Source organism: Terrapene carolina, unplaced genomic scaffold, assembly GCF_002925995.2.
Source record: "Terrapene carolina triunguis isolate 2854851 unplaced genomic scaffold, T_m_triunguis-2.0 Scaffold310, whole genome shotgun sequence".
Lineage (NCBI taxonomy): Eukaryota > Metazoa > Chordata > Testudines > Emydidae > Terrapene > Terrapene triunguis.
Window position 1 is genome coordinate 518,873 of NW_020664661.1, and position 26,532 is coordinate 545,404.

General features: G+C 51.7%; 1 protein-coding gene across 1 annotated transcript in view; it reads right to left on the bottom strand.

The window, feature by feature from the left end:
- Positions 1-18,511: 18,511 nt before the first annotated feature.
- Positions 18,512-26,532, bottom strand: part of EMC3 (ER membrane protein complex subunit 3) — a 38,604-nt gene continuing 30,583 nt past the window's right edge. Inside the window, exon 9 of the mRNA XM_024211341.1 lies at positions 18,512-18,781. Within this exon, the coding sequence (XP_024067109.1) occupies positions 18,653-18,781 (129 nt within the window). The 3' untranslated portion in view covers positions 18,512-18,652. The remainder of the gene's footprint in view (positions 18,782-26,532) is intronic.

Here is a 26,532-nt window from a genome sequence, read left to right on the forward strand (position 1 = left end):
TGCCCTGCACCTCCACACACCCCCAGCCCTCTGCCCTGCACCCCCCCACACCCAGCCTTCTACCCTGCACCTCCACACACCCCCAGCCCTCTGCCCTGACCTCGAGTCACCCCCAACACCCAGCCTTCTGCCCTGCACCTCCACACACACCCCAGCCCTCTGCCCTGACCTCGAGTCGCCCCGCTCAGCCCGCTGCAGGCCTAGGTGAACAGAACCCCAGGCTGGAAGCGGGCTGAGCAGGCTGGCGGTGTAAGATCAGCATTTTAATTTAATTTTAAAGGAAACTTCTTAAACATTTTGAAAACCTTGTTTACTTTACATACAGCAATAGTTTAGTTATATAATATAGACTTATAGAGAGAGACTTTCTAAAAAACGTTAACATGTATTACCGGCACGCGAAACCTTAAATTAAAGTGAATAAATGAAGACTCGGCACACCACTTCTGAAAGGTTGCCTACCCCTGGTCTAAATGAAATTACTATAAGGTGGCTGTATTCAGGGCCAGCCCTAGACCAAATGGCATGTCAAGCGAAGGGCATCTTCAGTGCCTCTCCGCATTTGTTAAAAGGCTGGTTGACAATATTCTAGGAGGTTCAAGGAAAATGTAGTTCTCAGAAAGCCTGGAAGGTTCCATGAGATTCTACAAAGGTCCAGAACATTCTAGGAAGTTAGTAAAAAATGAATCCACATAAAGAATACCTGAAACAGTTTACTTCAAACATTCTATTTTCCCTTTTGTTGCTAACAGCAAAAACGGCACCCTCCAAGCCCAGCACCCCAGGCAGTCGCCTGGGTCACCAACCCCTAAATCCATTCCTGGGTGTATGCAGTGTAGGTGTAGCCATGTTGGTCCCGGGCTATTAGAGAGACAAGGTGGGTGAAGTAATATCTTTTACTGGACCAACAACAGAGCTAAAGAAGAGCACTGTGTGGCTCAAAAACTTCTCTCTCTCTCTCTCTTACCAACAGAAGTTAATCCAGTAAAAGATATTCTTCTTCGAGTGCTTGCTCATATCAATTCCAATTAGGTGTGCGCACCGCGTGCATGACCGTCGGAAGATTTTTACCCTAGCAACTCTCGGTGGGTCGGCTGAGGCGCCCTTATGGCGCCGGATATATGCCCCTGCCAACCCAGCGCCCCCTCAGTTCCTTCTTACCGCCCCTGACCATCGTTGGAACTGTGGAGCGTGGCATAGCTGATCTCCACATCCCTAGCTTTTCTCGTTGTTAGATAGTTCTTTAGAGTAGTTTAATAGTTTTAATAGTTGTAGTGTAGTGATTAGTAAGTTGTGTAGTTAGTGTAGGTAAGTTGAGGAAACGGGGTTATCCCCGTCTTTCCTCCCCGGTGCAAGGGCTCATGCCCAAGTCTCCGAGTTTCAAGCCTTGCTCGGCCTGCCTCAAGCTGATGCCTATAGGAGAGCCCCAAGACTCCTGCTTGAAGTGCCTGGGGGAAAGCCATCAGACAGATAAGTGCCGCATTTGTAAGTCTTTCAAACCCCGAACAAAAAAGGAGCGGGACTTTCGTTTGAAGCAGCTCCTTATGGAAGCGGCACTTAGCCCTGTGCCCCCGGCACCGCGCGCAGATCAGGCACCGTCAGTCCGAAGCGCGCCTCTGGCACCGGAATGACCTGGCACCAGCAAAGATTCCCGGCACCGGGCTTCTCCAGCACCGTCGAAGACGCAGCACCGGTCGCTCTCTCCTCAGGCTAGAAAGCAGCGTAAAGTACCTGCTGTCCTCCACAGCCACAAGCTCTGCCTGTGCCTCCTTTGGAGCTTCGAACAGTACCAGACCGACCCTCGGTGACGCCTACTCTGGCACCATTGATTCCGGCGCCGCAAGCGATGTTGAGTCCGGTGCATATAAGCTCCCTGGTGCACAACGTGGTTGAGCTTGGTCTGCCATCTACTCCAGAGACCTTTTCCACCGCTCGCGATCTAATCGCGATGACTGAGGCTGGATCGTCTCAGCCCCCGGCACCGCCAGTGTGGTCTGTTCCCTCTATAGGGAAGCCCACCTTTCTGCGACCTCTGTCGCATACTGAGACAGCTCGGCACCAATCCGGCTCCCGATCCAGGTCGCAGTCCCGGTCCCGACGCCGCTCACAGTCCCGGCACCGATCCTCATCTCGGCGCCGGTCGTACTCGCGGCACCGTTCTGTCTCAAGAAGATCTCCTTCCCGGTATGATCGGTACCGATCCAGCTCTCGGCACCGGTCTTGGCATCGGTCTCCTCGCAGCCGATCTCGGCACCGCCGGAGCCGCAGGTCCTCGTCTAGGTCGAGATCACCCTCCCGACACCACTACGACCGTCGGTCCCGATCCTGGTACCGCTCAAGTCCCCGGCACCGGTCTCCGGCCCTCACGCGCAGACCGTCTGGGTACGGTGCAGCATGTGAGTTCGGCACCGCCCTGGCCTTCATGCCCGAATTCGACGTCTTCACAAGCGGGCAGTGGGTATCACATCCTGGGTCAAGAAGCGGATGGTGCTAGTCAGCATGATGAAGAACAGGACCAGGGGCCACCTCAGTGGTCCTTCTGGACCCCCTGGACATACCACTAAGCCCAGGGGGCTCCCTCGGGTGCTTCTCGATCTGCCCATTCGGAGCACCAAGTACCGGAAGCCACTGTGAGCCGCCCCCCTCAGGTGGCCTCAGATGCGGCGACCATACCGCCTGAACAAGCCCAGGACCCTAGTGGGGTAGAACCAGGGCAACCGGACCCTCTTCAGTCTGAACTTCCCCAGGATCCGTTAGTCCCAGGGCTGTCGTCCTCATCTTCGCCTGATGAGGCAGTAGCTGGCACATCCACCTCCGGACCACCCCCTATAGACCTTCGTGCACACCAAGACTTGTTAAGGAGGGTGGCACAAAATATGAACCTTCAGGTAGAGGAGGTGGTGCAAGTTGAGGATCCTGTGGTGGACATCTTATCTGCTGATGCCCCCACACAGGTAGCCTTGCCTTTCATTCGAACCATCCAGGATAATGCCAATACCATCTGGCAATCCCCAGCGTCTATCCCTCCCATGGCTAGAGGGGTGGAGAGGAAGTACATGGTTCCTTCAAAAGACTATGAATATTTGTATGTGCACCCACAACCGTGCTCCCTCGTTGTGCAGTTTGTCAACGAGAGGGAGAGACATGGCCAGCACGCGGCTGCCCCTAAGTCCAAGGACGCTAGGCGCCAGGATTTGTTCGGGTGCAAAATCTACTCCACTGGGGGTCTACAGCTCAGGGTGGCTAACCAACAGGCCCTCCTGAGCCGTTACAATTATAATACCTGGAACTCGATGGGAAAATTCAAAGAGCTGGTTCCCCAGGAGTCCAGGGAAGAATTTGGGGCCTTGCTCGAAGAAGGCAAGAAGGTGGCGAGAACTTTGCTACAGGCGTCTTTGGACGCTGCAGACTCAGCGGCCAGAACTCTAGCTTCGGGAGTGGCTATGCACCGCATTTCCTGGCTGCAAGTATCCGGTGTGCCTCTGGAGTTGCAGCAGACTATACAAGACCTGCCCTTTGATGGGCAGGGTCTATTTTTGGACAAAACCGACCCCAGGCTACAAAGTCTGAAGGACAACCAGGCCATCATGCGCTCATTGGGCATGCACACCCCGGTGACACAGCATAGGTCCTTCCGGCCACAACCTCAGCGCACCTACCCTAACCCTCGCCCATGACAGGACTTCACTAGACACCGTGGCCGGGTTGGTAGAAGGAGACAATCTGGTCCTCAACCTGGCCAGAATCAGGGCCTGCCAAGACCACTGGTGGGACCCAGACAAAACTTTTGAAGGTGCGCCCGAGGGCAGAGCACCAGTCTCCATACAACATCCTTCCCTACTTTTCTACAACCGCCTCTCCTTTTTCCTCCCTGCGTGGTCCCATATAACATCAGATCGCTGGATCCTACGCACGGTGGAAACAGGATACCATCTTCAGTTTGTTTCGCGCCCCCCCCTTCCCACCCTCCCTCCCCATCCCCTTCTCATGAGCAACTCCTCTTACAGGAGGTGAGGGCGCTCCTATCTGTTGGAGCGGTAGAGTAGGTCCCAAAGGACTTGAGAGGCAGGGGTTTTTACTCCCGTTACTTCCTAATCCCCAAGGCAAAGGAGGGACTTCGGCCCATCCTGGACCTGCGCGGACTCAATAAATTCATGGTAAAGTTGAAATTCCGCATGGTCTCCTTGGGGACCATTATCCCTTCCCTGGATCCCGGAGACTGGTACGCCACCCTCGACATAAAGGACGCGTATTTTCACATTGCAATTTACCCTCCACACAGGCGCTTCTTGCGCTTTATGGTAAACCACAAACATTACCAATTTGCCGTCCTCCCCTTTGGGCTGTGCACGGCGCCGAGAGTGTTTACCAAATGTATGGCCGTCGTTGCTGCCTACCTCTGTCGACATCGGATACAAGTGTTTCCATACCTCGACGACTGGCTCATCAGGGGCCGGTCCTAGCTACAGGTGAGGTCTCATCTTCAATTCGTCAAGAGATTGTTCAGGCAATTGGGCCTTCTGCTCAATACCGAAAAGTCCACTTTGGAGCCAACCCAAAGAATAGACTTTATTGGAGCAACCCTGGACTCCAATCTAGCCAGGGCGTGCTTACCACAGGCCCGCTTCCAGTCCATGGTGACCATTATTCACGGCCTCCAAAGATTCCCGACCTCGACAGCACGCACGTGCCTCGGTCTTCTGGGCCACATGGCCTCATGCACCTTCGTGACCAGACACGCCAGGCTTCGCCTCCGTCCACTTCAGACTTGGCTCTCATCTGTATACCGCTCAGGCCGAGACAGTCTGGACAGGGTATAACTGTGCCGACGGGAGTCCTAGCCTCTCTAGCTTGGTGGCTAAACCCCAGCCTTGTTTGCGGGGGAAGGCCATTCCATGCCCGACAGCCCTCTCTGGCCCTCACTACGGACGCGTCTTCTCTGGGCTGGGGCGCTAACCTCACGGACCTTCGCACACAAGGGCTTTGGTCCACACAAGAACTAGCCCTACACATCAATGTACGGGAACTGAGAGCAGTACGCCTGGCGTGTCAGGCATTCCGCAAGCACCTACAGGGCCGTTGTGTCACGATCTTCACAGACAACACAACGGCCATGTTTTATATCAACAAACAAGGCGGAGCTCAGACGTCCCTCCTCTGTCAGGAGGCCATACACCTCTGGGAGTTCTGCAAAGCCCATGCAATCGACCTGGTGGCATCGTTTCTCCCAGGAGTCCAGAACACCTTGGCAGATCGCCTAAGCAGGTCCTTCCTAGCTCACGAGTGGTCAATACGTCTGGACGTTATCCATTCTGTTTTCCGGAAGTGGGGATTTCCCCACATAGACCTTTTCGCCTCTCGCGAGAATTGGAAATGCCAGGTGTTCTGCTCTCTCCAGGGACGCTCCCTGGGTTCCCTGTCGGACGCCTTCCTGATGCAGTGGAAAGACCACTTGCTCTATGCCTTCCCTCCATTTCCATTGGTCCACAAGGTCCTTCTGAAGTTACGCAGAGACAAGGCCTGCTTAATCTTGATCGCTCCAGCGTGGCCCAGACAACACTGCTACACCACACTCCTCGATCTGTCGGTGACCAAGCCAATTCCTCTTCCATTGTGGCCAGACCTGATCACTCAGGATCACGGCAGGTTACGCCATCCGGACCTGCAGTGTCTTCATCTTACAGCGTGGATGCTGCATGGCTGACACAATCTGAGCTGCGTTGCTCCAGTTTGGTGCAGCAAGTTCTCTTAGGAAGCAGAAAGCCCTCCACTAGGTCCACATACCTGGCCAAGTGGAAACGCTTCTCCTGCTGGTGTGCCCTAAACAATGCTGTCCCCCTGCAGGTTCCAGTACCTACCATCCTAGATTACCTCTTATCACTCAAACAACAAGGCCTAGCGATCTCGTCCATCAGGGTACACCTGGCAGCGATTTCGGCCTTTCACCCGGGCGAAAATGGCCGCTTGATTTTCTCCAATCCCATGGTCAGCAGGTTCCTCAAGGGTTTGGAACGTCTGTATCCACAAATCCGTCATCCGACCCCTACGTGGGACCTCAATCTGGTCCTCTCTAGGCTCATGGGTACCCCCTTCGAGCCGATGGCCACCTGCTCGCTTCTGTACCTTACCTGGAAAACAGCTTTCCTCATCGCTATCACATCGGCGAGACGAGTATTGAACTTTGGGCCCTCACATCGGATCCACCATACACCGTGTTCCATAAGGACAAGGTACAGCTGCGACCACACCCCGCCTTCCTCCCTAAGGTGGTGTCTGCCTTCCATGTCAACCAAGACATCTTCCTCCCGGTCTTCTTTCCGAAACAGCACGCTTCGCGACGGGAGCAACAGCTACAATCCCTAGCCGTTCGCAGGGCTCTTGCCTTTTACATCGAACGAACGAAGCCATTCAGAAAGACGTCCCAACTGTTCGTAGCGGCGGCAGACCAGATGAAAGGCCTCACGGTCTCTTCGCAGCGAATCTTGTCTTGGATTACATCATGCATCCGTGCATGTTACGACTTGGCTGGTGTCCCAGCTCCACGACTCACTGCCCATTCCACTCGGGCTCAAGCTTCGTCCTCTGCCTTTCTGGCTCATGTGCCCATACAGGAGATCTGTAGGGCAGCGACTTCGTCATCCATGCACACTTTCGCTTCCCACTATGCCATAGTGCAGCAGTCCAGGGATGATGTGGCATTTGGTTCACCGGTCCTTCACTCCGCAACATCTCACTCCGACCCCACCGCCTAGGTAAGGCTTGGGAATCACCTAATTGGAATCGATATGAGCAAACACTCGAAGAAGAAAAGACGGTTACTCACCTTTGTAACTGTTGTTCTTCGAGATGTGTTGCTCATATCCATTCCAAACCCGCCCTCCTTCCCCACTGTCGGAGTAGCCGGCAAGAAGGAACTGAGGGGGTGCTGGTCGGCAGGGGCATATATCCGGCGCCATAAGGGCAAATATCATTCTGGCATGTATTAATTGCAGGTGGCAAGTCTCTCTCTCTCTATTCAGGACTGGAGAGGCCTCAGCTGGAATACTGTGTCCAATTTTGCGCAACACACTTTAGGATCAATGTGGATAAATTGGAGAGAGTCCAGATGAGCGCAACAAAAATGATAAATTGTTTAGAAAACATGACCAACAAGTAAAGTTGAACAAACTGGGCATGTTTAGTCTAGGGAAAAGAGGACTGGGGGTGGAGGTGGGGGACTGATCACAGTCTTCAAGTGCTTTAAGAGCTGCTACTAAGAGGATGGTGATCAATTGTTTGCTATGTCCACTGAGGGTACGACAAGAAGTAATGGGCTTAATTTTCATCAAAGGAGATTCAGGTTATATATTAGGGAAAAACTTTCTAACTATAAGGATAATTAAGCAGTAGAACAGGTTAGCTGAGGGAAGTTGTGGGATTGAAGGTTTTTAAGAGCAAGTTAGACAAACACCAGACACGGATCGTCTAGGTTTACTTAGTCCTGCCTCAATTCAAGGGGCTGGACTAGATGACCTCTTGAGGTCCCTTCCAGCCCTACATTTCTATGATTCTATCATTCATTCTGTAAAAAAGACAAGTGTTCAATAAATATTTCTGTTCTGCATTTGGGGAAAAAAAAAGAGGATATATTCTCATGATACGGTGATGATAACACTCTTTCCACTCCACTCGTATCTCTGGAGGATATTAAAGAGCAGCCACTGATGTTAGACATTTTTAAATCAGCAGGTCCAGACAGCTTGCATCCAAGAAGTTTAAAAGAGCCGATTAAGTTCATGCTTAACATTAAGCACCAGTAGTCCATTGACGTCAATGTGACCATTCACATGATTGAAGTTAAGCATGTGCTTAAATGCTTTACTGAATATGGGCCAGAGGGTTTAGCAACTTGCATGTCTGAGCCTCAGATGTGCAGGAAGTTCAGAGTTTAATCTTAGCTTAAAAGAAATCCTTTTTGTGCACATTTTGTACACATTTTTAAGACATTAATAGACATAACTTGAGTATTTCTGGATTCACAGTAACATTAATGCATAAGGAAGCCTGAAATGTTAACATCCTTTTTAACCATCTCAGGTTTTTAGATAGTGAATCAAAAAAGCACAAGGAAGCAGTGCTTATTATGATGTCTTTCATCGTATACAAATAAGAAAAAGGGTATTCTCCTCCCCCTCATCCCCGACTTTCCTCGGAAGCTGCAGTGGGTCTAGTTTCTGTTGTTTAGGGTATGGGTATTGGGTGGTCTGTGATAGGTCAGACTAGATGACCCTGGTGACCCTTCTGGCCTTAAAGTCTGTGACTCTCTGTCACGAACAAAGGCAGCCAACAGGAGAGTTTCAGAGGATGTAGCTATGGACTCTGCACTTGGAGGTAGCTGGACTTGGTGAGTTGTGTGTTTGGCCCATCTGTGCGTTGTTTATTTGGTCTCTGTGTATGGACTCCAAGGCTGTGCTGCAGCTGAGTAAGCAAAGAAGACAGTTCTGTTTGCTGGTTCCTTGATAAGGACCACAGGGCTCTGACCCTGGGAGTGCTGATCAGCCCAGCTGTCTGAAGTCTCTGAGTGGTTTATCACGCCCTGGTGTAGAAGGGTGGTGCTGACCTGAGCTAAGCAGGGACACTTCGTATAAAAGTCACTTGCTATGCAAACTCAAGAGCTGTGAACAGAGGCAGCTCACAGGGGAGTTCAGGAGAGCATTCAGAGAGGGAGTTGTGGGAAACTCTCTTTCCAGGTTCAGCTTTAAGTGCGATTCAATGGTGACCAACAATGGAACAGTGGTGGTGACCTGCAAAGGCTATGCCCCATTTTTTCTTTCCTGCCAGAAGAGATTTCCTGTGTATGAAGTACAAGTTGTTGGCTGTGCTGGAGGAAAACAGATTTTTGGATTGGCAGGGCAAGTACAGATGCTAGAGAGAATCAGAGACTCCTGAGCTAGTCTGGGAACATGGTGTAATTCTGTGATAGACCCACTTAGTTTGCCTGAGTCTGGAAGCGTGCCTTAGTCTCTGAGCTGTGCTCGGGGAGGCAGCCTGCAGCAGGGGTGCTGCCCCTCCACTGTCCCAGGTCTTTCTGCCTCCCCCCACTCTCTCCTTTGTAGCAGGCCTTGGTTCCTTCATTGGACACAGTTGGGTGCCCGTCTCCATGACTGGCAGCTACGTGTGGGTGTGGCTGGGCTGCTTGCCCACAGACAGGAGAGAAACCCCCCTTCCCTTCCTACCTAAGGTCAGTATGGGGGTTGTAGACCCCATTACAGTACCTTATATGGTCATTCATGCAACTTTAATTGTCGTATTGCCTGACTTTTAATATCTAACTGTGCAACCTTCAGATACAATAATATAGTATTTGTATGGATTTTTTTTTTCATTTTAAAAAATTATTCTTTTGCACTATATGGCTAGACAGCAGCAAAATAATATCTTCCTCACCAGTGAGTAGATGTTTAACTGTGCAGTGACTGAGGCTATGTGCAGGTATGCAGTGAACATGTGCACTAACAGCATGCATGCACAGCACTGTATCTTCACTCAGTGTTGGAAAAAAGTGCCAACAAAAACAACAGCACAAAATTTCAGACCCAAGCCTAGAATCTACAGGCAAGATTCACAAAAAGGACATAGGCTCACTATTGCTGCATGTAACTTTTAGGTACCATGCTGCCCGGTGGAATCCTCAGCCCTGAGTTAGGTGCCCAGGCTCCCTATACAATGTATTAGGTGCCTAAGAATTGGATTCACAAAAGTCAGCAAGATGAGTGGGGAGCCACCTAAACTAGCCCACAGGAAATGCCAAGGAAGAGAAGGAGGTGGCGATCCCTTATGTCCAATAGCCCAGTGGTTAGGGCACTCACCTGGGAGGAGGGGACCTGGGTGTAAGTCCTTGCTCCAAATCAGACTGTCTGGTTGGGAGGAGGGGCATCCTTTCCTTGGTTGTCTTTTGTCCAGGTTGGGCATGCCCAGTGATGAGCTGCCAAAATATTAACAACATTATCCCACAAGGGGGTCGTGGCGCCCCCCCCGGGACTCCTGCCCCATCCAACCCCCCACGTTCCTTGACGCCCCCCGGGACCCCTGTCCCATCCACCCCCCTTCCCTGTCCCCTGACTGCCCCCTGCCACCCCATCCAACCCCTCCCTCATTCCTGATGGCCCCCCGGGACCCCTGCCCCCATTCAATCCCCGTTTCCTGCCCTCTGACCGCCCCAACCCCTATCCACCCCCCCACAACTCCCCGAACTCCCCTGCCCTCTTCCAACACCCCCTCCCTGCGCCCTTAACACGCTGCCTGGAGCTGCTCGGCCGGGGCTGGGGCCGCAGGGCCCAAGCCGGGCTGGGGCGCTTGGCCGGGGCCGGAGTGCTCGGCCGGGACCGGGCTGGGGCCGGGACCGGGCCGGGTCCAGGTCCCAGCCGGAGCCGCTCGGGGGAGTCCGGGTTCGGGTCCTGGCCGGAGCCGCTCGGCTGGGGCCAGCACTGGCGCCGTGGGGCCCGAGCTGGGCCGGGCTGGAGCTGTGGGGCCCAAGCCGGGGGCACATGGCTGGGGCTGGGATCGGGCGCTCTGCCGGGGCCAGGGCGGAGGGAGCCGCTCGGCCGGGGCTGGAGGGAGCCGTTCGGCTGGGGCTGGGGCTGGGGCTGGGCCTCGCCTCCCTGGATCCCTCCTCATGCCCCCCCGCCCCAGCTTATCTGCCTGCCTGCTGCTTCTTTCAGGCTTCCCGCGAACATCTGATTTGCGGGAAGCAGGGGAGGGGGAGGAGTAGGGGGGCGGAGCGTTCAGGGGAAGAGGGGGACGTGAGCTGGGGCAGAGGGCAGGGTGGACAGCTGTCCGAGCCTTTGTTAAATAAAGCCCTTTTAGAACTGGTTGTCCCGGAACAACCGGTTCTAAAAGGGCTTCTAAATTTAACAACCGGTTCCTGAGAACCGGTGGGAACCGGCTCCAGCTCACCAATGGGCATGCCATGAATACGCCTCCTGTAGCAGGTCCAGCAGACAAGACAGGTGGGGGAATGCCTAGTTTGTGAATCCTGCCAGGCCTTAACTACTGAGCTGCTCAGCAATGTCAGTACTTGGACAACTCTGGCATGTGGGCACCTAAAGTATTTACCTGTAGAAACTTATCTCAGGACTGTAGGCACCTACAGGCTTAATGGCATCTCAGCAGGCATTCTGAGGAGCTAAATCAGTGGCTCCCAAGCTTTCCCGACTACTGTACTCCTTTTAGGAGTTTGATTGGTCTTAAAAGCTTAAGAACTACTTGCTGACAAAATCAGACATAAAAATATAAGAGTGTCAGTACACTATTACTGAAACATTGCTGACTTCCTCATTTTGTAATTACAAAATAAATCAAGTGGAATATAAATATTGTACTTCCATTTCAGTGTATAGAGCAGTATAAACAAGTCACTGTCTGTATGAAATTTTAGTTTGTACTGACTTTGCTTGTGCTTTTTATGTAGCCTGTTGTAAAACTAGGCAAATATCTAGATGAGTTGATGCACCCCCTGGAAGACCTCTGTGTACCCCCAGGGCTGTGTGTATCCCTGGTTGAGAACCACTGAGCTAAATGATGCACTTCGGTACCTAAAGTGGCAGCTCATGCCCAAGGCTCCGGACTTTAAACCCTGCACGTCCTGCTCCAAGCCCATACCAACGGGTGACCCCCATGACTCTTGCCTAAAGTGTCTGGGGGAATCTCATCAGACCGCAAAGTGCAGGATCTGCAAAGGTTTTCATCCCCGGACTAAAACGGAGCGGGACTTTCGTTTGCGACAGCTCCTCATGGAGGCGGCTCTTAGCCCTCAACCTCCAGCACCACGCCAAGACCCGGCATTGAGCACTTCGGTGCGCAGCGCCCCGGCGGCAACAGTAGGAATTTCACTGCGGTCGGACTCTGATAGAGATCCGCGGCACCGGCGTTCCCCGGCACCGCAGCCGACATCATCGGTCCGGCACCGCTCCCACTCACCTGGTCAGAAGTGGCACCATAGACCAGAAAAGGCTGGCCCACCTCAGCCAACCTCCCTGGATCCGCCCTCAGCGCCGCGTCCCGTAGAGGAGCAACCAGGGGCACAAGTGCCGACTTCGGCACCGTTGACTCCGGCACCGAGAGTGGAGCCGTTGAGTCCGGTGCGTCTGGACTCCCCAAAGCGTAGTGTGGTTGAAGTCCAGTTGCCATCGACTCTGCATACATTTTTGGCTGCAAGGGATCTGATTGCTATGACAGCGTCGGCATCCCCTCAGCAGACACCGGTGCCTGCTTACGTGGTCCCATCCCAGGGCAAGCCGGCCCTTATCCACCCACTGTCACTGTCCGTTGAGCCACGGCACCGATCCCACTCTCGGCACCGTTCCTGCTCCCGATGCTGCTTGCAGTCCCGATGTCGCTCGCAGTCCTGGCACCGCTCTCCTTCGCGGCACCGGTCGTACTCGCGGCACCGATCAGATTCCCAGCACCGCTCTGTACACCGGTCACTGTCCAGGAGCAGATCTTGGTCCAGACGCCACTCCCAACAATGATCCCCATCGCGGACTAGGTCCAGAACTTGGCACCGGTCCAGACCCTGGCACTGATCTAGGTCCTGGCACTGCTCCCCATCGTGGCACCGCTTTCCATTTTCGCGGTAGCGATCTCCATCGCATCGACGTGACTCGGTGCAGACCCGCTCGGCACCACCGTGGCCATTGCATTCTGCCTCTCGTTCAACGTAGTAGGACGCGGGGTCGCGTCTATCCAACCACTGCCACTTGGATCACAGCCATCTGAACTCAGGGGCTGCTCATTAGCAGGCGCAGGGACAAGGTCCGGTCCAAGGGTCTACTCAATAGCCCTTTTGGACACCCTGGGGTATCACCAGGCCCAGGGTGCTCCATCAGGGGCTTCTCATTCAGCCCCCTCCGAGCCACGGGTGCTAGAGGCCACCGTCAGCCGTCCTGCTCCTGGGAGCATGGAAACTGGGGCGTCCTCCATCCAGGCTCCAAACCTTCCTCCAACTCCGCTTCCGGGTCCGGATGCTGAGATCGCTGGCTCAGGACTCCGAGACACAGCTCACCAAGAGGGCCCAGATGATCCTCTTCCTCCTGTGGCCTCCTCCTCATCCTCAGCTGATGAAGCGGTGGCAGGCACTGCTATTTCGGGTCCCCCCCAGTAGACCTCCATGCCCACCAGGACCTCTTATGCAGGGTGGCACGGAATATGAACCTCCAAGCGGAGGAGGTTATAGAGGTGGAGGACCCTGTGGTTGACATTTTGTCCACTGAGGCTCTATCTAGAGTGGCCCTACCGCTCATCCAGACCATTCAGACCACGGCCAGGACAATCTGGCAAACACCCGCATCCATTCCTCTGACTGCTAAAGGGGTGGAGCGGAAGTACTTCATCTCCTCCAAGGGATATGACTATTTGTACACACATCCACAGCCCTGTTCACTGGTGGTGGCCTCGGTGAATGAGAAGGGGCGCCATGGTCAGCCAGCCCCGGCACCCAAATCAAAAGAGGCCAAACGCCTCGATTTATTTGGGCACAAAGTTTACTCCTCGGGCGGCCTTCAGCTCCGGATCGCAAACCAGCAGGCGCTCCTGAACTGATATAACTATAACTCTTGGAACTCCATTTTAAAGTTCAAGGAGCTGGTTCCTTCGAGTCCAGAGAGGAGTTTGGGGCCCTGGTGGAAGAGGGCAAGACGATGGCAAGGACCTCATTACAGGCCTCGTTGGACACTGCATACTCTGCTGCTCGGACCCTCTCTTCAGGCATTGCAATGAGACGTATATCTTGGCTGAAAGCTTCCGGCTTAGCACCAGAGCTTCAGCAAACATTACAGGATCTCCCCTTTGATGGAGAGGGCCTGTTTTCAGACAAAACTGACTTGAGGCTTCAGCACCTCAAGGACTCAAGGGCCATAATGTGATCGCTGGGGATGCACACACCGGCTACCCAGCAGAAGCCATTTAAGCCTCAGCCCCAACGCTCCTATCCTCCTCCTCGGCCGAGGCAGGACTTCTATAGGAGTCTCCTCCAACCACCAACCCGGACATGGCCAGGGCCCTTCCAAGCCCTCAGCGGGCCCTAAGCAAAACTTTTGAAGAGACGCTTGAGAACAATGTACCGGACCTCAGTCAGGATCCTACCCCACCCTTCCTGAATCGTTTATCCTGTTTTCATAGTGCTTGGTCCCTTATAACCATGGACCGTTGGGTTCTTCGCATGGTGGAAAGGGGATACTCTCTCCAATTTTCTTTCTCCCCACCCTCTCTCCCCATCCCTCTTCAGGGACCCTTCTCACGAGCAACATTCAGGAGGTTCAAACGCTCCTATCCATGGGGACGATCGAGGAGGTTCCAAGGGAGCTAAGGGCCAAGGGGTTTTACTCCCGTTACTTCCTAATCCCCAAGGCAAAGGGCGGGCTTCGGCCTATCCTGGGCCTGTGCGGACTCAACAAATTCATGGTAAGTTGAAGTCCCGCATGGTCTCCTTGGGCAACATTATACCTTCCCTGGATCCTGGAGACTGGTACGCCACCCTCGACATGAAGGACGCATATTTCCACATAGCAATCCATCCGGCGCACAGACGCTTCCTCCACTTTGTGGTCAACCGCGCACACTACCAGTTCACGGTCCTTCCATTCGGTCTTTCCATGGCCCCCCGGGTGTTCACCAAATGTATGGCAGTCGTGGCAGCCTCCCTTCGTCGGAGATGGATACAGGTATACCCATATCTAGACCACTGGCTCATCCGAGGCTGCACCAAAGAACAAGTGCAGTCCCACATTCAAGTGGTCACACACATATTTTCTTGATTAGGTCTTCTCATCAATGTGGCGAAGTCAACTCTAGAACCAACCCAGAGAATAGAATTCATTGGGGCGGTCCTAGATTCCGTGCGTGCCTGAGCCCTCCTGCTGGACGTTCGTTTCCACGCTCTGATGGGCCTCATCCGGAGTCTTCAAAGCTTCCCAACCTCGACGGCAAGAACGTGCCTGAGTCTCCTGGGTCATATGGCTTCCTGCACATACGTGACCAAACATGCCAGACTTTGGCTCTGACCACTTCAGGCCTGGCTGGCATCTGTCTACCGCCCAGGTCGAGACAGCCTGAACCTGGTGGTCACTGTCCCGGAAGGGGTCCTGGCCTTCCGCCAATGGTGGCTAGACCCAAGGGTGGTATGCGGAGTCCCCTTCCACACCCCTCAGCCCTCCTTGTCCCTTGTCACAGATGTGTCAGCCCTGGGATGGGGTGCCCACTTCGGCGACATCCAGACGCAAGGTCTCTTCCCCCGTCCGATCTCTCTTTCCATATCAACGTACGGGAGCTGATGGTGGTGCGTCTTGTGCGCCAAGCCTTTCAGGAGCGGTTGCACGGTCGTTGTGTGGCGGTCCTCACAGACAACACCACGGCCATGTTCTACATCAACAAGGGGGGGCCTCGTTCCTCCCCCCTCTCTCAAGAGGCCATTCGACTGTGGGAGTTCTGCATAGCCCATTCTATTCACCTGGTGGCGTCGTTTCTCCCAGGGGTCCAGAACACATTGGCGGACCACCTCAGCAGGTCCTTCCAATCCCACGAGTGGTCGCTCCGCCCCGATGTCGTCCACTCCGTCTTCCTAAAGTGGGGGTTTCCCCAGGTCGACCTGTTTGCCTTGCGCAGCAACTGGAAGAGCGTTTTGCTCCCTCCAGGGCTGCTCCCCGGGCTCTCTCACAGATGCCTTCCTATTCCCGTGGACGAGCAGGTTGTTTTACGCCTTCCCGCCGTTTCCCCTTGTACACAAGGTCCTGATCAAGACGTGCAGGGACAAACATCTGATTCTGGTCACCTCGGCATGGCCCAGGCAGCATTGGTACACCATGCTGTTGAACATCTCGGTGGACGCCCCGATTCCGCTGCCTCTCTTTCCGGACCTGATCACGCAGGATCGCGGCCGCCTCTGTCACCCCGACCTGCGGTCCCTCTACCTCACAGCATGGATGATGCATGGCTGAGCCACTCTGAACTCCTCTGTTCTCGTTTGGTGCAGCAGGTCCTGTTGGGCAGCAGGAAACCTTCCACTCGGGCTACATATATGGCTAAATGGAAGCAATTCTCATGCTGGTGCTCTCACCATGACACACTTCCCCTCCAAGCGTCTCATTCTGGACTATCTCCTGAACCTGAAGCAGCAGGGCCTGGCGATATCATCCATCAGAGTTCACCTGGCGGCCATCTCAGCTTTCCACCCAGGAGTGAATGGCTGATCTGTCTTCGCCAACCCCATGGTTGGTAGGTTCCTCAAAGGCCTGGACCGTCTATATCCACAGGTATGACAGCCTGTACCCACGTGGGACCTCAACTTGGTCCTCTCCAGACTTATGGGACCCCTGTTTGAACCCTTGGCCACACGTTCCCTTTTGTACCTCTATTGGAAAACAGCTTTCCTCATTGCTATCACTTCGGCGAGGCATGTCTCTGAGCTCAAGGCTCTTACATTGGAACCACCTTACATGATCTTCCATAAGGATAAGGTGCAGCTATGACCTCACTCTGCCTTTCTTCCCAAGGTGGTGTCGACTTTTCATATCAACCAGGATATCTTCCTTCCAGTTTTGTTCCCAAAACCTCATGCCAATAGTCAGGACCAGCGGCTTCACTCCCTCGATGTTCATAGGGCTCTTGCCTTCTACACTGAACGTACGAAGCCGTTCCGGAAAATGGCGCAGCTCTTTGTCGCGGTAGCAGAACGGATGAAGGGTTGTCCGGTCTCCTCCCAGCGGCTCTCTTCTTGGATCACGTCATGTATTCGTGCTTGTTATGATCTGGCCGGGGTCCCGACCCTCCATCTCACTGCTCACTCTACAAGGGCTCAGCCCTCGTCAGCAGTCTTCCTGGCCCAGGTGCCAATCCAGGAGCTCTGCAGAGCTGCTACTTGGTCTTCAGTGCATACATTTGCCTCACACTATGCCATCGTTAGACAGGCATTTGGTAGGGCGATCCTACAATCCATGGTACTTCACTCCAACCCCACTGCCTAGGTAAGGCTTGGGAGTCACCTAATTGGAATCGATATGAGCAAGCACTCGAAGAAAAGACGGTTACATACCTTTGTAACTGTTGTTCTTCAAGATGTGTTGCTCATATCCATTCCAAACCCACCCTCCTTCCCCTGTGTTGGAGTAGCCGGCAAGAAGGAACTGAGGGGGTGCTGGGTTGGCTGGGGTATATATCCAGTGCCATGAAGGCGCCACTTTAGGGGGCTCCACAGCTGACCCAACTGGGTGTTGCTAGGGTAAAAGTTCTCTGATTGCCATGCACGCGGCGCGCACACCTCATTGGAATGGATATGAGCAACACATCTCGAAGAACAACAGTTACAAAGGTGAGTAATGGTCTTTTTCCAAGGGCAGTGTGAATTTGGGGAATGTGGACTGTACTTCTTGTACTCTCTGTTACACATCATCTTAGGTCAAAACCAGTGGAATATATATTACATAGCAAGTCAGGCCACGTACATATGCAAACTGCACTTTATACCTTGGTTTTTCAGAGGAACAATAATTCTGACAACAGTTGCTTGTGTGGTATTTGTTCAGTGTTATTTCAAGGTTTTTTTTCTTTGTATGGTTTTCTCAGAGGAAAACAAAACCTGATAAAACAGGAAAAGACTATAAACACAAGGAGGAAAAATCAAAACCTAAGGAAACTGAATCCTGAGGCTGATTCTGAAAGATGAATGATATAGTTTTTTGGTACTTCAGTTCTGCATTTCTTATTCTGATATGGTTATATTTTCTACTTTGTTTGACTGTTTTAACATCAAAGAGCAATTGGATTTCCAGCTGTCTGGATGACGTTTTAAAGGAGAAAATACAGGTGACTAGTGCATTACTTGATCTATTTGATGTTTGAAGTGTTGTTGTAGTGAAGTATTTCATAGATTCATAGACTCTAGGACTGGAAGGGACCTCAAGAGGTCATCGAGTCCAGTCCCCTGCCCTCATGGCAGGACCAAATACTGTCTAGACCATCCCTGATAGACATTTATCTAACCTACTCTTAAATATCTCCAGAGATGGAGATTCCACAACCTCCCTAGGCAATTTATTCCAGTGTTTAACCACCCTGACAGTTAGGAACTTTTTCCTAATGTCCAACCTAGACCTCCCTTGCTGCAGTTTAAGCCCATTGCTTCTTGTTCTATCCTTAGAGGCTAAGATGAACAAGTTTTCTCCCACCTCCTTATGACACCCTTTTAGATACCTAAAAACTGCTATCATGTCCCCTCTCAGTCTTCTCTTTTCCAAACTAAAGTTTTGAGGTCTTTATCTCCAAAACCCTATTTTTCATTTATTTATGATAGGACTAGATAGTTACTGTTTGTCAATAAGCCTCTTATTTTAGCTGCCATTACTGAAAGATGCATGTCTTCTAAAAAGATAAATAAAAACCTCTCCTAGTAACTGGAAACCTATACTGATCCCCTTTGGATCAAATATACCTTGAAGACGGATGGGAACAATAAGTCTTCTGAGTCTCACATTAGTGGAAGTTAGATAACTGCAGTTCTGAACATGGTCTCTTTTATTCTGAGCATCAAAAAGTACAGTGTATTTTAGTAAGTAACCGATTTTTTTTTAAAAACGCCTTTTGCATGAAAATGCAAAGCATATGTTCAAACTCAGCTCTGCTTTCAGAAGATAGACGTCTGTAACTCTTCCTTAAACATGCCTTCAAAGTGTAGATCTTTTGCCATGAGCTCTTCTTCCACATCCTCTAATGCCCACTGATGATCAGTCAATTCCAAAGCTTCCCATTCCGTCTACAAGGAGAGTAAATAGAAGGGGGGGAAGAAAGAGAGGCCTGAGTATTAAAACAGTTTTCTTGTCACTTCCTGTGCATATTCTCTTCAAGGATGGTGCAATGTCCTGTTTAAATAAACAGGACTATGCCCAATTTCACACTCCTCCCTCAAAACAAATACTTTCTGCATGAAATTACTCACAAGTAGTCTACTCTTATGTTCTTCTATATCTGAAAAGTTGGTTAATTAAAGCATTTCAGCGATGTAAGGCCTTTCATGCTTACAAAGAATTTGAAAAATGAGTTTTTTCTTCTTTCTGAAAAGGCCTCCAACTTTTTGGAGTGCTGTTCTTCCTCTAAAACACCTGAGACTACAAATGCCACATTGGCTGGATTTGTTTGTCTCCAGGAGGAGCAGTGCCCCTTGGCAATTGGGTAATTCACTTAGGAGACATTGCTAAGTTTAGCAGTATCTCTCAGGGCTGGTCTATACTTAGCCGCTAGTTCGGCGGCTGGGGATCGAACTTCTGGGTTCGATTTATCGCGTCTGGTCTGGACGCGATAAATCGAACCAGGAAGTGCTCGCCGTTGACTGCGGTACTCCATCTCAACGAGAGGAGTACCGCGGAGTCGACGGGGGAGCCTGCCTGCCCCGTGTGGACCGCGTCTGAACCGCGGTAAGTTCGAAGTAAGGTATGTCGACTTCAGCTACGTTATTCACGTAGCTGAAGTTGCGTACCTTACTTCGACTTGGGGGGTTAGTGTAGACCAGGCCTCAGAATTCTGCAGGCCTCATGTCAGAATTGATGACATCCACAGGGATTGGGGCTATCACCTCTGCAGGTCCCAGGAGGCTGTCCCACACTGTAAGACTGGAGTAGGCTGCTAAGGCTGAGTCTCCTGAAGACCCGCTAAGGTGAGCAGTACCAGGGCTGCAGGTGGAGCATCAGTCTAGCACAATTTCTGCCCAACTTCCATACAGGTCCCATTTTCACCTCACTGACATTGGGGCAGAAGTCCCTGTTACTTCCTGAGTCATTAGCAGTGTAATCAGTTACAGTGTAACCATACTAAGCAAACACATGAGAATTCTATTTTTAAAGACATACTAATGCAGTTGTTTTGTTTGTGGCTGAGCTTATACACAAGTCTGTATGGTAATGAAACTTCTCTAGTCTCAGAAAAATAAACTTAGGATGACTTAAATTATCACAGGGAAGAAACAAACATGCCAGAAGTCTTATTTGCCTTTTATAAAAACAGGCAGGTTCTAGATTCTAAAAAGTCATTGGGGGAGGGATAGCTCAGTGGTTTGAGCATTGGCCTGCTAAACCCAGGGTTGTGAGTTCAATCCTTGAGGGGGCCATTTGGTGATCTGGGGCAAAAATCTGTCTGGGGATTGGTCCTGCTTTGAGCAGGGGGCTGGACTAGATGACCTCCTGAGGTCCCTTCCAACCCTGATATTCTATGATTCTATGATAGGTCCATCAATGGCTGTTAGGCAGGGATGGTGTCCCTAGCCTCTGTTTGCTAGAAGCTGGGAATCAGCGACAGGAGATGGATCACTTGAAGATTACCTGTTCTGTTCATTCCCTCTAGGGCACCTAGCATTGGCCACTGTTGGAAGACAGGATACTGGGCTAGATGGACCTTTGGTCTGACCCAGTATGGCCGCTCTTATGTTCTTATTGATGTAGGTAAGAAGTTGCCCAGCACTCGTTAATAAGTGGCTGGAGTCCAGCATACTTCATGGACATGGTAGTTTGTCTTCTCTGAAGAAGACACTGATGGTCGCTGAGCAGTGCTCCCAAGAGTGCTCTCGCTTTCACCAATCTTAAGAGGAAAGGGTCTCTCTTGTATGAGAATGTGCTGATGAATGGTCAAAATTCTGATCAGGAGGACGGCATCACTGCTTCATTCTGCATCTTCGGAATCAATGAAGCCACTGAGTTTCCCTGCTGAATTAAGGTGAGAGCTCTTAGCAGCAAGAGGCACCTGGGTCTGAGGTTGGACAAAGACAGTCTAGGATGAGATAGCCAGGCAGGATTTGGTGACTGCTATCAAAGCTGAGAAGGATCTCTTGATTTCCTTCCTGCCTGTGGCATACAGTCTCAAGGACTGTGACAGAGGATGCTCACCTCAGTAAGCAAGGGATTAAACTGACTTCCCCTCTTCCCTTGAACAGGTGTGGAAAGGAGGAGCTCCAGGTTCAGGGGAATAGGTGAAACCCAGGCTGGGGAAGCTTATGTTTGTTTTGCTAATGCTAACATGCCTTGATTTAAACAGGAAAAGATTTTTCCAGCTGAGAAAAATCCTTGCGGATGATTACTGTCCTTTTTCTGCTGAGTCACCCCACCAGTTACAAACTCCTTATGTTGTCACACTCCAATGGCCCCCTCCCTCAAGGGGTCCCCCTGGGGAAGGCAGATCAGCATTGTATATTGCTAACGCTGTTGCAAGCATCACAGGGCATTTTGGGGAGGGTCAAAGGTGAGAGTGTGGAATGGAAGATTCCTTTGCAGAGTACAAGAGGCCAAGAGGGGGAAGGAGGAAGACAGCAGAGAACGGGTTAACTCAACACTGTAGCTAGCTAGCGCAGTCCGACAATAAGACATAGCTACACTGGCCCCAGTCCAAGGTCACGGCGCTAGACAAGAAATCTGCAGCTGCATTTATCTCCCACTCAGCCACAAACAGCCATAGAAAAAGTACACTAAACCAGGGCTGTAAAAATAAACACAGGCAAGACGAGGGGGGGAAGCAAAGCTGCGCGTCCCTGGAGCTGGTGTGTTTTGGGAAAGTTGAGGAGACCACAGAAAGCTAGTTTGGACTGGTACAAAAAGCACCAGAATCAGGTCGCGGAACGAAACACCCCCAAAGGAACCCTGGACTTAAAAACCCTCCTGAGAGCTGGAGCAATTCGGAGATCACAGCGGAACCCGGATGACTTGGGCCCAGGACAAGAACTTCCGTCCACCTCTTCTTCTTACACCCAGGCTTGGCCAGCCTTGGGTCATGCGTGTGTAAGTATGAAAGTGGGTTAGGGCTTGGGGCACTAATGCTTTCTTCCCTCCTCTGAGTGACGTGGGGAACACCCCAGCATTCTCCGCTGTTATTTTATTATTTTATTAATAAAGCTTTAAAACTTAGACACTTGGTGTGTTTCGTCATCTCCTCCCCAAACAATCCTGCGGCCTCAGCCTGATCAGCTGATGCCTCAGGCAGATTGGTAACAAAAATCTGTCAGTTTTGTTGAAGAATTGCGGGGGGGAGGGGGAGGCCTGCGGAGCGCACCAACTGTTCTGCCCTTGGTATTTCATGTTTGCTATGCCTGGCATTGTTGGTATTTCATGTTGAAGATTTGATGATTACAGGTGTGCCCCATCCTCAGTTGTAGCATGGCTGAGAACCGGAGAGGGGTTTAGCATTGTTCTCTCCACCCTGGTCAGTGGGGGAAGGGTGCAGGTGGGTCTACCCCGGGTCGTAAGAGTGCCAGGTAATGGGAGGAGGTCTTAGAGATCCTCGCTCCAAGCGAAAGGATTTTCCCTCATACACCCTCAGCCGTTGTATGCCTGAGTATAAGAGGAGAACTTAGGGTTTCTTGCTCAGCCCAGGGGGGGCATTTGGTGTATGGGCCTGCTGGTGTCACTAGGCATCACCCTAGGTAACTCGGGGGGGTGGGGTGGAAGACCACGAGAGTCGATGAAGCCCCCCCGCACTAGGCCAAAGGGAACCAAAGCCCCTGCATGTTAAACTTTACTAACCTCACAGGCCAGCAGCTGGGAAGTGGTAGTGATAAGGGAAACCTACATGCTTCTAGCTGAAGGACAAGATTACTTGCAGAAGGGAACATAGCGAACAAGCTACGCAGCCAAGTCGTTTAATGTAACTACTGCAGGGGGAGGAAGGGGGGAGGTAGGGAAGGGAAAAAAAGAATAAAAAAGGAAAACTGCTTGTCTCAGTGCGCTTGATTTGAGACATGCTGGTCTCCTAGTGCCTATTCAGAGCTCTTGAATAAACTTTGTCTGCTTCTCCACCCTGGTGTGTTCATTGGCGCGAAGCACACCGGGCAACGAACCCCGCTGTTGCCCCCCTCGGGCCCTCTGTGCCGGCAACAGTTTTGGCGTCCCTGGGTGGGCTCGAGGCTGAAATTTAGCCTTGCCCGGATCCCTCCCGGCAGCTGATGGATTGCGGCGACGACTGACGCCCAGCGCGCACCGGTGACTTCATCGGGGGCCTCGGCGGAGATGCGGTTTGATCGACCCCGGAGGGCACAACGGTGCAATGCACGCGGATAGCGGAGAAGCGGTTGAGGGCGACAGGGAGGAACCGGTCCCTTGGATAAGGTAGGAACAGTCCAGTGGTGTGGACTTTTGCCTGGGGACGCCCAGTGTCACCCTAGGCCATGGGGCAGGGACAGAGTACGACAGGCAGGGCACGGTGTACGCACTTAGAATGCATTCTAGCAAATTGGAAAGGGTTTGATGCAAATCCAATAACTAAAAGTAGATTAAAAAGGTTCTGTACAGTAGACTGGCCTCAATATCAGCTAGAGGACCAGGAAAGGTGGCCACCGGAAGGATCACTTAATTATAACACGATCCTTCAATTACTCCTGTTTTGTCAGTGAACGGGTAAATGGAACGAACATACGCATGTGCAATTGTTTATGGCTTTACGAAATAGAACAGATATCTTGCAAAAGTGTAATTTGACTCCGACAGGTTCGGTAGTAGCTACTGTTAGTCCCCAGAACCCTCCCACAGCTGTAATGGGAGGTCCGGTGTCCCCTTCGGCTATCACACTCCCACCATATAAAGAAAGGGTGTCTCGGGTTCCAGAAATCGCCCCCTCGGTGGGATTTTATCCGTTGATCTCCGAGACCGTGGTGTCCAGACATGGCTCGGATAGGAATCAGGCCACTACTATGCAGGTTTACACCCATGTGCCTTTTAACCCAGTCGACCTAGCAGCCTTTAAGGCACAGGCAGGGGAATTCTCCACGAACCCAAGCAAGTTTATCTCAGTTTTTGAAGGGTGTCTGGCCAGCCACAAGCCTGACTGGGATGACTGTAATATCCTCATGAGGACCCTGTTGTCTGAGGTGGAGCAGAATCAGGTTATGTCCAAAGCAAGGGAGGAGGCACAGCGGAGACATGACCTGAAGAAGGGTTTCACCCAAGATGAAGTAACCCTTACCTTACCCCCCGAGAATGCCTGGATAATGACCCTTGCAATTGAGCCCTCAGCCATGCAAGCCCCAGAGTGGAGCCAGTGGAAGGACAAAAGGAGGGTTAAAAAGCAGCTTTGCTGGACAGTGTTGGCCCAGGGATTTAAAAATCCCCCCACCCTTTTTGGCCAGGCCCTGGCCAGAGATTTGGAGCAGTGGAACAATGAGGGCAAGGTCCTCCTCCTACAATATGTAGCTGACTTGTTAATTGCCGCTGTGGGTCTAACCCCTTGCCTTAAAGCTATGGTGAGCCTCCTGAACTTTGTTGGACTCCGAGGATATCGAGTAGCACGGAGTAAGGCTCAAATTGCCCTCCCAGAAGTACAATACTTAGGGTTTCACATAAGGCAGGGGGAGCGTCAGCTTTCAAATGAAAGGAAGGAAGCTATCTGCCAAGTTCCTATCCCAAGCAATCGTAAACGGCTTCGGGCGTTTCTGGGTATGGCAGGCTTCTGCAGAATATGGATCCCAGAGTTTGGACTGTGGGCTAAACCCGTGAACGAATGCGTTAAGGGAGCGGATCACAACCCCTTTCACTGGTCCTCAGAAGCCGACAAAGCATTTAAGGTTTTAAAAAGGAAAGCTATTGGACACCAGAGGTTGTACCGAGTGGATTCCTCAAAAGTGGGTGTGCTCGTCCTGGTTTGTTGCTCCAAAGCTCTGTAGAGAAGTTATTTTACTGGAAGCGTGTATAATGGCAATATGTATGTGTTCATTGTTGGGAAAAGGTCTATGAGTGAAGAGTGGAAGTTTTCTTTGTAGGTTAAAAGAAGCCAAGAAGGGGAGAAGGAAAAAGAACAGAACGAGTTAACTGAGGAAAAAATATAGCTAGCAAGCTCAGTCCAAAGATAAGATGCTGGCCCCATCCAAGGACATTGTTCACAGCTAAGACTTGGCTGACAACCAAGAAAAAGGGGGCCTGAATGTGCCCAAGCAACTATGAGATCTGCAAAACACTGCCAGGCATTAATGAAATGTGTTAGGTTTCTTTTCTCACAGATAAAAGAAGTGCTAACCAAAGACCCTAGCAGCCCTGCCATTCATTGAAACAAGGAGACTGAGTCTACGTAAAGTCCATCAACGAAAGACTGCTTTGGCTCCACACTGGAAAGGCCCTTTCCAAGTCCTGTTAACCACCAACACTGCTGTGAAGTGCCAAGGACTGCCTACCTGGACCCATGCTTATGAGTAAATATTTTCTAACTTCTGGACTTAGACTCATAGCATCCCAGGTACAGGATAAATGTCTGATCTGCCAAAAGAATAACCCTCGACCGGGAGTGTCAGTGCCACCAGCCACTCTGGAACCTACCCCAGGCCCGGGATTGGTTTGGCAAATAGATTTTACTGAGTTCCCCCGGACCCAAGGGTTCAGATACCTCCTCGTCTTGGTGGATCGATTCAGCGGATGGCCCGAAGCCTTCCCATGCCATAACAACACTGCCAAAACGGTGGCCCTCAAATTTGTCAAGGAGATCATTCCCCGCTTCGGGCTCCCCCAGTGGATGGAATCTGACAATGGAACACTCTTCACGTCACAAGTCGTTCAAAAGATATCGGATGCCCTACAGATCCCCTGGAAGCTCCACACGCCATGGCGACCGCAGGCCAGTGGGGTAGTGGAGCGTACAAATCAGACTCTTAAGCGACACCTCTCAAAGGTCTGTCAGGAGGCTTCTCTTCGATGGCCTGATGCTTTGCCCCTCGTTTTGCTCCGCATCCGCGCTCTCCCTAAGGGCAGTTTAGGGCTCAGTCCCTTCGAGATTATGTTTGGAAGGGCATGGCCTCTGAATGGTACACCGGTTCTGGCAGGGGAGTGGGAAATGGGGTACGGTTTCTTATCTCAGTACATGTGCTCTCTGTCTGCTGTTCTTTCTTCTCTCCACAGGTGCACCAAAGATTCACAGCCTCTTCCGCTGGATGCCCCGATCCACTCCTTGCAGCCAGGCGATTCCGTACTCGTTCGGACCTGGAAGGACGAGCCTCTCCAAGAGCGGTGGAAGGGACCCCACACCGTCCTGTTGGTTTCCCATACAGCAGCAAAGGTCGAAGGACACAAGAACTGGATTCATCACTCCCGTCTGAAGGCAGTGCCCGCTCCTGAACAGTGGACCGTCCAGCCTGCTGAAAAAAAACTTCCAGCGACGATCTGGGACTTAAACTGTTATTTAAGCGACAATAAGGTTTGCTGGGAATGCCTTGTGCTCCCTTTGGACAGTCGCAGCGCACTCGCCGCGAGAACTCTGAGCATTGGTTGTGTTTGTTTTCAGGTGGCCAGCCTAACCTATTGGCCTGGTCCCTTTTGTTTCTAATCTGTCTGCTGTTGGTAATTATTCTTTTGTGGGCATTTGGGGAATTGTAATTAAAGCATGGGTTCAGGTCCAAGGTCTGCCACCATGCTGCTTTGTGCCATGGGAGCATTCATAGATTCATAGATTCTAGGACTGGAAGGGACCTCGAGAGGTCATCGAGTCCAGGCCCCTGCCCGCATGGCAGGACCAAATACTGTCTAGACCATCCCTGATAGACATTTATCTAAC